Source organism: Macadamia integrifolia, chromosome 3 (assembly GCF_013358625.1).
Source record: "Macadamia integrifolia cultivar HAES 741 chromosome 3, SCU_Mint_v3, whole genome shotgun sequence".
Classification (NCBI taxonomy): Eukaryota; Viridiplantae; Streptophyta; class Magnoliopsida; order Proteales; family Proteaceae; genus Macadamia; species Macadamia integrifolia.
The window spans coordinates 34,171,645-34,182,928 of NC_056559.1; the positions used below are offsets into that span (position 1 = coordinate 34,171,645).

An 11,284-nucleotide genomic window follows, 5' to 3' on the forward strand; every position below is an offset into this window, starting at 1 on the left:
CCCATACAGGGCTAGTCCCAAGAAAAATTTCAACTCTTTATTCGAAACGGAACTTTACCTTGGAACACCCAAGCCCATAAAAGATGATAATTTTGTACTTCCTGGTCTTGTTTCTTTCATGTTTCCTACATCCTTACAAGAAAACGCCTCAACTTAATCAATGGATGGACTTCTTTACTGGTTTGTGGTTGAGGAAGGCCCACTGGAGGATGCATCTATTTGTTCTTGATGGGATTCTATGGAAGGATGTTTGAGGATGAATTCTCTAGAATTGATAATTCATAAGCCTTCCATCTCATTTGCAATGGCCAATTCAGCGACTGCAATAGCTATAACAAAAATTGAGAAAAATGTCCCCCTTTAATTCGCGACTATCAAAAAAATCATAGAATGTTAAGAAATTAATATTAATTGATTTCAGTATAAGTTCAAGACACACATTTGGTCCTCAATCTCTAAATACTTTAAAAAGGCCATCTTTTAATGACTCTAGAGGAAGTGGAAGTCTGTTATCAAGGTGTATAATACTTAGCCTAACATTTTTGGGGTTTAGATCTGCTTTCTTTTCCTTCTGATTTATTCCCGTAGGTCATATCTTGATTAGAGGCATAGTCTCAAATTTTGGCGATGAAAAAAAATCTCAATTTCAACTGGCTCTGAAACTGAAGTAATTTCATTGAAGCTACAGAAGTACAGAAATCTCAGTCGAAATAACTGAACCAAAATTGAAACCAAAAGCCAACAAAATATTTCAACTGACCAAATCTGGAGTGTAATGGAAATTCAACTCCTTGTTTGGGGGTTACCTCAAACCCTTTCCAATTGATAAAAAATTCTACTGTGACTAAAGGAGGACAAAAGAACAAGAAATTTGCAGATATATAGAAGATACCATAGAAACAAATTTATAAAGATAAAAATAAGAACCTTAAGGGGGTCAATCTGATGGTGGTCAATGAGTATAACATGCGACTGAATAACCGAAAGGACTTCAGCGTCCAGCATTGACACAGATACTTCTTTGCTACTAGGAGTTGAAATAGCTGCCAGCTTTAAAGCAGCATCCACAAGTATGAATTCAGATGGAACATGCGCTGGTGACAACTTGTGTTGAAGCTGTTTAGCAGCAGTTATTTGTCCGAACTCCAACAGAGATAGAACAGCCCTTTCCAACTCCGCAGGTCCTACTCTTTCCTCCCACTTTGAAAATGAAGCTTCTATTATAATGTTCTCATCTTGCAACTGCAAGCTTCTAACTGGTTCAGTGTTGCTCCTAGAATTTAGAGGAGAACCAACACCATCATCAGGATCACTTCTATCCACAGAGTCCAGTAACGTTCGCCGCGATGGAAGAGAGCCTTTGGCCCTCCGTTTCATCTTTGCATATCCTCCACATGTGTGAGGAGAGCTGGCGTCCAAGGCTTGTGGGTTACGAATATGTGTATGGTTAGTTTCCCTCATATCGTTTCTCTCTGCTGCTCTGGCCCTCATTGCATTTAAGTGATTATCCATTTTTGTTATAATACTTGCAGTGCGTTCTATAATATTGGAGTTATTTCCGCTGATTAGGGTCCGGGCAGGATAGAACTCTCCATCACTCTTCATCTGTGCCTCTGATCCCACCGCCAAAAGCCATACTCTAGTCTCAATTTCCCGCAGCAGATGCAAAGGATAGACTCTGGAAAATTCAAGTTAGAAAAAATGAGCACAAACTTGAAATATGAGGCAGCATCACAGAAACAAGAGGTCACTTACGGATTGGTCTGGGTCATGGTTCCACTTAACCACTGTAGGGAAAGTAGTAATAACTCATGCAGTTCTGTTGCTGGGATGTCCTTCTCCACAGCTTCTGCATTCTTGAGAAAAAATGATCCCGCCTGCAGGCAAAGTAGTGGGGAGAAAAGATATTTTAGCATACCAAAACAAAGATATTTTAGCAAACCAAAACAGTAAGAACAGCGAGATAATTTACATAATCCCCTCAAGGAAAAATTGGCAGAACACGTTATCAAAGAAACTTGTGCAACAAGATGATCTGCCATTTCTCAACTGAGGTTACATATGGTAGCAAATTCAGTAAAAGCATGACCTTTACTGCAGGGAATGAATATCTGAGAAAAAGTGTTTGGCAATGGCCCCATAATGCTGATCTCTCTTCAGGGACATCCCATAGGAATTCCTTCCACTCCGCTACCATCGCTTCAGCCTGAAACAAATAAAGAGCAATAGTAAACAATGGAACATCCAATTAGATAAACGCAATAATGCTAGGCTAAATAAATGTACAGAAAGATAAATCTGAGCTTTTTGACACTGAAATTGTTAATGGCATATGAATGTTAAATGGAAAATATTTGGTAGTGATCATATTTCCTACAGATGAATTAGTCCTGGACCATTTTTTTTCACTTTCGAAGTGAAAATACTTTATTAAGAAAAGCAAAAGGTGAGGAAAACAAAGGATATGAGTTGAAACAACACAAAGCCCCAAAAAGCAACAACGCAATCAAACAATGCTATAGGGAAACTAAATACACCAACTTCTTGCTAGTTAGGTTGGACAACACAGCAGTTGGGACCATTCAGATCATCAACTGCCAGGCCAGCTAATCCATTCCATGATGACCTTCAATTGCCTGAGACTTGTTGATTGGTTGACAGCTGATTTGAAAAGCCAGAGCATTCAAACTTTGAACCAGACAGTCACACCATCTCACCAATAACTAATGTGGTTTAAACATTACATGATAAAGAAAATTCAAAATGTATGACAAAAAAAGAAAAAGGAAAATCCTGATTGCAAATGGAATAATCTTACTACTTCAAAGGTTGAACCTTGCCAAATATTGCTACAATGAAAACTTTCATGAAAAACATTACCAAGACTGTTTCCTAAGACCTATTATCCCTCTTGTTTCTTTAAATTACAAACAGTCAAATCCTTTTAGACAGCCAACCACCAGGCCTGGACAACCAACAACTGTTCCAATAACAATACAGGAAATACCCAAAAAGATAAGGAAAATAAACACCCCCGGGAGAGTGTGCAATTCATCAGAAATTAAACATCATTTTCCTGATCACTCTTACCAGAACAGACAAGTTCTGTAATCTCCACGCAATATGCACCAAGCAATCAACTGTAATTATATTTTCTAACACTGCCCACATAAAAATTACTTCAATTGGCATTTGATGATTCCACAAGTGTACATGGATTTAGTTATAAAGAAATATATCGCGAGATAGAAAAAAGAACAGGGAAAAAGGTTCAGAAAATTAGCTGTCTTCTTGCTAGATAATTTATGAATTCAAAAGACAACATTTAAAGATATAGGAATCTAATAAATTCTGGGATTCCACTTGAGTTTTTCTTATAAGAATCTTGCTACTTCATGGAAAAAGGGGTGAAAACTGGAAACAGAATTTCCTCATATGAAAATTGTCACAGTAGGCAGATCCATACAGTTCATTCTGAATTGGTGTGTTGCAAACATCTTCCTAAGTTCATTTGATGAATTTACTTCCGATGACCTAAGAAAACTCTTTGCAGGACTGTGATTCATGTTTCACACAACAGGGAAACCCTGAAGCACGGGTCAGAAAACTATACTTTTGAATATCATATTTGCAAAAGCACACTTCACATCTCAACTCAACTAAGCCTTTTCCCAACTAACCACATAACCACCCTCTCGTAATTCTATGATTAAAATCTTTCCCACTTTTCCCTTCTTTATTTAAAGTGGAACCTAAATCTATGAAACCATCAGTCTATACTCTATGGTAACACCCTATCATCAATCCTAACACCACCATTTTCAATCCTAATTTTACTAAAGCTGCATTCCATATACTCTGTTTTAGTTTGACTACTCTATTCAGAAATTTCCCCAACAGAGTTTCAAGATACCAACTTGGTGCTGTAAATAATAATACCTGTGCTTCAGTAACATGGTGTACAACATATTTCCAAGGTCCACCGCTAGCCTCCAACTGTCTGGCCCAGTTACGTGCTTGTTCCCAGTGTCCATTCTTTTCCAGTGCTGTCAGAAGTGAAGCATCATCTAGTGTTTCATTCCCTAGATATAGATCATCACCTTTGCGTAGTGAAGGCTCGGCTAAGTTAATTTTCCAATAAAGTCGCCGAAAACATGCTGCAGCAGAACCTCCATCTCCAAAATCAGTAGCAGCCAGGAGCTGTAGTAGACACCTCTTTTCATATGCTGATGGGCATGCTGAAAGCATTGCATCAGCAGCTTTCACAGCCGTTGAGCTTATCCATGCTGTTCCAATCTGCCCTTCTCTTCCTAAATTTGCTGAAACATGGGGAGATTCTTCCTTGATTCTGGAAGAAAATGATGCTAGATGTGCTGAAGCTTCAGAGAGGCGCATTTGTGAAAATGCCTACAGTCATCATAGGAAAGAATGAAAACCTAAATAAAAACAATACCATAATTCCCCCTTCAAATGATGATCCAAAGAACTCAACATGCAAATGACTAAGTTATGATAATCACTACAACACAACAACAGTACTTTTATATTGTAAAAATGGACAATGCAATTTCATTTGAGAACATAAATCCAGCTCATCCTATTACTGTGCTCAATAAAATTTCCTAAAGGCACACAGCATGCACACAAACAAAACCTTCACAGACACCATTACCATTTAATAACTTTAATTACTTGAGAATCACAAAAGAGAACTAAAGTAATATTATTCAAGAATAGCAATCCATCAGATAGCTAACATTATCTTGTAACCTGATTTTCGTCAAACAAATAGCTATTCTCCTTTCTTCCGTCAATGGGATCACTCAGATTGTTAACAATATGCAGAATTTCAATTTTACAGACAGTTGCATCAGTTGTATTTTACTATCTATTAAAATAGCCCCAGGAAGCCAAAGGATTCAGTTGTTATGACTTATGAGCTTATTCTTGGGCCCTTATATATGAGGTAATTGTTAAATTTTGGTCAATTAGATCACACGGTTTGATTATTTGAATATTACAAATATTTCATCAAAGATTAGAGTACCTATTAATTTACAAATATGATGGCAAAGGATTCAGACTTATTCTTGCACTAGCAAAGGATTCAGATTTTATTAACTTATTCTTGCACTGTTTTCAATAGTCAAGACATAGAAGATGGCTGTATCATTTTACGAAGCTTAATTTTCTCATGTCTTAGTGATTCTTTGGCATTTTGTGCTGTGATTACTGTTTTAATTTAGCTAATATGATTTTTTTTGGTTAATTATTACTATTTTTTATAATTCCAATTTACTAATTGGAATTTTCCCCTTTAACTAATACAATTTTACTAATTGGATTCTGATTTTATCTCCTACCTCAGCTTTTTATATTTTTCAAACCCTACCCCTCATCTCTGTAAACCATAAGTTTCTTCGAGCCCTAGTTTCTCTTATGCTAATTTTTCCCCTTATTTTCTGATTCGTTTATCCATTTAAACCAGAACCAATCTTTCTCTCTTCGCACTACATCCTAGGAGGTCTTTGGTGACACAATTCCTTCGTAGTTCGGACCTAAAGATTTAAAACCTTAGGCCGTCCAAGATCAATTTTTCCTTCTTTTTCTCCTTTAGGGCGGTGGATTTGGAGGAAGCAGTACCAAAGAAATGGAGAGAGAGAGAGAGAGAGAGAGAAGGGGGGATGGTTGTAACTAGAACGTACAACTTTTTCTTTCCTTTCCTTCTTTTTTTTTTTTTTTTTTTTTTTGAGGGGGGGGGTGTAGCGGGGTTGGGGAAATGATGTGAAGAAAGAAGGAAAGGAAAACTTAATCACATATAGAAGATTATTCAAACATTAGATCAAAAGCTGGGTGTGGTTTTCCTAAGTAACATGATTTGGAACAAAATTAACAAACCTGGAGAGCCCGTATGAAAGGCAAAAGAGAACATAATGGAAGAAACATCTCGAAGGCCCTCAGCAAAGGAAGAAACAGATGTTGTTCACAAAGCACCGCTACCATTTTTGACAGAGAAGCGGGCCCTTCATCAGTATCAGTTGTAACCTTTATCTGTTCATCAATTAGATGGATTTTTTCCTCTTCAGGAGTATTATCTTGAACAGAAATTCCAAAAGCACCAGATATACTAGAAGAGTTAGAAGGGGAAGCAACAGAGGGATCTACTGAGATTGGTTCTATCAGTCGTCTCCGTTTTGGGTTCCTTCGGTTGTAACGGAATGCTAGGGTTCTACTACCAGCTCGCAGTGAATTAGTAGCGTCAACAGCTGCTCCAACATTATTTGCAATTTGGGAAGCAATGTCGTTCACCTTTATAGATGAGGTTTCCCTATAACGAAAACTCCAGCAGTAAGAACTATAACCAGGCCTTGCATAACATAAAGCTAATAAGATCGAAAATAAAATAACACATTTATGCTTCAACCACAAAATGAAGGAACACCAATATAGGATTTTTTTTTTTTTTTTTTTTTTTTTTTTTGGGGGAGGTGGGGTGGGGAGGGTGGAAGTGATCAGCAACAGCATGTAAGACAACGAAATACAGGATGCATGTGCAAGGAGTGATGACAACAACCTTGCAGCCGTAATCTCCAACCAAACCATTAAGCAGGATAGAGGAGATACATCTGGAAAGCACGATGCAATCATTGCCAGGAGAGACCATCGCAAATCTTTTGCTTTTGTCAGGAGGGCATCTCCAGGATTTTTCTGTTTCTCACACTCCGCAAGAAGCCCAAAAAGTTCCACAGGATTCAGAATGTTGCTTTCAGTAGAGAAGGAAATTTCATTACTCCTCCCAGTGGAAGCTGAATTTGATGAAGAGCTGGATTTTTTTCTCGTTGACTGCAAGCTTTTCAGGACCGTTAGTATGTGAATCTTTAGTCGTGGATTACTGAACTCCTTAGATGCCTGAAACATGACAACGAAATCAGGAACGAGTGACACACTGAAGGAGGACTAAGAAAAGACAATCGAGAGAAAAATTAGTTCAGAAAGTTTTGAGTCTTTTCACTAATATTTGTGATGGTAAGAAAGGATGTCTGTCAAACTTACAACTTGAACAATTAAATCAAAAGGATATCCGCCACCCTGAGCCTCCACCAAAAACCCGACCTATCCAGCGAAAAACGAAAAAGAATAATATCTTTAAGGCTCAAACATCCCTAAAAAAAGGTTGAGCTACACAATACTACAAAGATTGAGATAGATGAGATTAAGAGTACCCAATCATTGTCCTTAGCTAGTGCAGCAAGGTATTTTGTACTTTGGGGAATAATCTGATGCATCTGACAAAAAGTCGTAACTAAATCCCAGTGCTGGCTTGCAGCTTTTTGTTGAGATCTGTACTCAGTCCCGTCCCCATTGCCACTTGACAACCAAGATCCACAGGTTTTACCATCAACCATCAAAGGCAGACTTGCCCTTTCCAAATGCTGTAGGACAGCTATCAGAGCTCGCAAAGGCTTTTTGTAACCTGTTCTACTTTTCGTGTTCTTCTGTTTGATGGTGCTAGCAATATCATTATGCAGATAATCATCTGCCAATGCTTGAGCGAGAGAGATTGCAATATCACCTTCATGGGATACTACATGAAATGCAGAACCCTTTGGAGAAAGATGCTTGGAATGCTCGTTATACCCATTGGACTTGTAAAACGAAGAAATGCATCTCAAGGCTGCAATGTCTACACGAAGCATGCTAGCAGATAAGCCACAAAGCTCCAAGAGGAATGCACATGAAGAAACCAATACAGAATCTTCAAAGTGTGCGATAGCTAGTGGCACAACCTGAAGTTGGAACCAAACCACAAGAAAATTCAGCGGATAGTGTTGAGATTAACAAAGAGATAAAAACAATTATAACAAGAAAGAGAATTCAGAAAGCCAAAGTAGTTGAAAGCAGTAAACATATGGGTGCACGCATCTACTACAATACGAAGCTTGACTTGCAAAATGTCATGACACTGTCACACTATTTAGCAACCATTACTGTTATCACTACCACAACTGTTTCTGCCGCTGCTGCTACTGCTACTATTACTACTATTACTATCTTCATCGGTGGCAGCGGCACTACTGCTATTAGTGATTTTCCATGTCTGGTGGATTAGGAATCGCTTCCTTATCCATGCTACATACACCTAAATATCTTCCGCATTGAAACCTATTCTGCTCCCAAATTTTATGGAAATGTTGTCCATGTCTTCCATGACTCGTTTGAGAAGTTCCAGGACAGAAGCATTACCCATGGGGCACAATCAGCAGTCAATTTGGGTCAAGAATTGAACAGTTGGCAAAAGGTTTAACACAGTGGGCTATATGACCGAGTTTGGCCTTGAAGTTTGGCAGATGGTCAATCGAGATGATCCCCTGTCAATCCATAATGCAGGATAGCACAAACCGAACCTAATTTAGGAATAGCATAATAGGGACTGCTGACTGACCGGGAACTAGGGAAAAATAATATGTAATTGCTAGGAACAGATTCTTATTGGATAACAGAATCCATAGTTCAATAGATAATCAGATCTCAAGATTTGAAAAGAAAAAAAGGTAATCACATAATTTCAAAAAACAAAGGACGAAGAGAATTATAAGAGAAATCTGATACTCTGGCATCCATTGTCTAAAACCCTAAAACTCTGGTCAAATTCTCAAGCGGATCAGGCCTATCTATGAAAAAAGAAATGCAACTTTATCAGCAAGAAATATTGATGCAATTTTATCAAAATCAGGTCTGAATGAGAACAGAGTATATACATATATATATTACATAAAGCAGTGCTCTACAGAGCACTGAATCCAGATTTAATTGTCAGATATTAGAAAACATGGTAAAAGAAACTCAGAAACGAAATTTGGATGCAATCTGATCACAGAACCGACTAATAATAATGAACATATCAGCAAGATAATGAGTGAAAAACAGAGAACCACCTATAAGAGAAAAGGAACCAGATCTTACTTAATAAACTACAACTTAAATACTGAGAAAACCAGAACAAAAGAAAATAAGAAAGGCCGTGGGAATCCAACTTAGGGATGCCTTAGCCTGTACAGTAACCATCAATGAATCAACACGGCATGAGAAAAATATTAATTTTATTGCTTCAATAATGAGATGTGTATGCCCAATAGCCAGGGTATATAAGACAATAAGTACATACAGAACTCTAAAAATCTGACTCCTACCATGACTATAACTTCTGTAATCTTAATACAATTCAAACCGCATACTCACTTGATCAATAGTAGGCTGCAGAGAACATATTTGAACTCCTAAATACAATAGAAAATCTTCACCACTAAAATCTTAATGAAAAAAGAACAAAAAAAAAAACTAATTTGATTTAAAAAAAAAAGAGACTTGAATCCTGTATCTCTAACTTCTTTTATAGTATTGTTACAACTGTTTACTTAAGAGCTAGAGCTATTAAGTAAGGGCAGCAACAATGTATATCAACACCTCCCGCATGTGTAGGGTTGTACGCATGTGACATTCACTCATGCGAAAACACCATCACTTGCCACCGATGGGAGTATCGGGGCCCATTGCACTTCCCAGGTATCAAACATTCAATCTCCCTCCTCTGATACAGTAATACCATGTTAAAACCACTTATCCTAAAAGCTTGAGCTGTTAAATAAGAGCAACAACAATGTATATCATAATTGTCAAGGCCGTCGGGAAGAGGGGGGTGGGAACCAAGGTGACACCAACAAGGTGCCTAGGAGATGCCTTGACAACTATGATGTATGTATATCAACAATTATAAGCACATTAAAGAAGCCTGTTGAAAATAAATCCCATTCGACAAATGCCCTGAAACACAAATAATCCAATGCAAAACTCACATAGGCTAAAAGCCAAATTTAGAATCACCACATCAGCCCTCCATAAATTTGATGATGGAAAATCAATGGGAAAAATCCACTAGATTGAGAACCACATGGTTGGCACAGGAAACAAAATTCAATGTGTACACAACCTAAGGGATACTTTATTCATCCAACAGTCAGATTGATCCTATCAGCCCCACAAGTGGCTCAAAAAGGCTTCCAGATAAGGAAACCCTTCTGCTTATGGTACTACTACTGCTGCTGCTAGTCTGCTAATACATTCATTGTAATTTCTTTAATTTCCTCTGATAAGCAATCAAACAAGATATATGTTCATAGTATAAATAAAATAAGGAAAGCATTCTTTAGAAGAAATCTCATGACAACACACCTAGTTGTGCCATGTGGAAGGGTGATGTGGCAAATCCAACCATTGGAAATCTAAGAAATGGTATGGAGTGTCCATGTGTACAATTTAGCCACATTGTACATGCCACAAGGCAAAACTAGGCATGCCATCAAGGAAAACTCTCTTGAACAACCACTCCACAAAATAAAACCTAAGAGAAGGATGTTGTAGTTCAGCCACTACAACACACATACAACAATACCTCAACCTTATCCCAACTAAATGGGGTTGGCTACATGGATCTTTACCCTCCAATCAGCTCTATTCAAAGTCATGCATGATACAAGGACTAAGCTACTCATTTCTTTCCTCACCAATTCTCCCAGAGTCATCTAAGGTCTACTCCTGGCTCTTTTATCTCCTTCAAACAGAATCAAATCACTCCTCCCTACTAGAGCGTCTAAAGGCCTCTATCATACATGGCCATGCCTCCTCAAATGATTTTCTCGCAGTTTATCATGAATCGAAGCTATTCCCAAATCAGCTCTAATTTGATCATTCCTTATTTTATCCATCCTAGTTTTACCACATGTTTATCTTAACATCCACATCTCAGCTACATTAGGTATATCTATATGATATTTCTTAACTGCCCAACATTCTACGTCATACATATAGCTGGTCGTATGATTGTCCTATAAAATTTTCCTTTAAATTTTGAAGGAATACGTTAATTACATAACACTCCAGACGCACCTCTCCACTTCATCCATCCTATTAATTCTCTATTTAACACCATCCTGTATTTCTCCTTCTTTATTTATGAGTGAGCGTAGATACCTAAAATAATTACTTTGCGGGATCTCCCTCTCACCAATTTTCACCACCTCATCATCCATCCTAGTGTAACTAAAGTTACACACCATATACTCCCTATTCGTTTTACTTATCTTAAAACCTTTTGATTCCAAGGTTAATCTCCTTAGTTCTAACGGAAGCACACACTATAACAAGAGGTAGACATTTATTAGTAGCATACTCGATCAAACGGATGATTTTCACGCCTAGTGTGGATCCCATACTATCCCCCCCTGAA

At 37.8% G+C, this 11,284-nt stretch overlaps 1 protein-coding gene across 2 annotated transcripts in view; it reads right to left on the reverse strand.

Moving 5' to 3' along the window:
- The window catches only part of LOC122072667, a 69,983-nt gene that overhangs the window by 25,249 nt on the left and 33,450 nt on the right, over window positions 1-11,284 (reverse strand). Inside the window, exons 17-24 of one of the 2 annotated variants that reach the window (XM_042637049.1) lie at window positions 7,224-7,787; window positions 7,054-7,113; window positions 6,575-6,909; window positions 5,899-6,328; window positions 3,940-4,407; window positions 2,090-2,206; window positions 1,756-1,877; window positions 928-1,678 (exon numbers count right to left, since the gene is read on the reverse strand). In XM_042637049.1, the coding sequence (XP_042492983.1) occupies window positions 928-1,678; window positions 1,756-1,877; window positions 2,090-2,206; window positions 3,940-4,407; window positions 5,899-6,328; window positions 6,575-6,909; window positions 7,054-7,113; window positions 7,224-7,787 (2,847 nt within the window). Of the gene's footprint in view, window positions 1-927; window positions 1,679-1,755; window positions 1,878-2,089; window positions 2,207-3,939; window positions 4,408-5,898; window positions 6,329-6,571; window positions 6,910-7,053; window positions 7,114-7,223; window positions 7,788-11,284 lie in introns of both variants that reach the window. The other variant, XM_042637048.1, reaches the window with a different exon arrangement.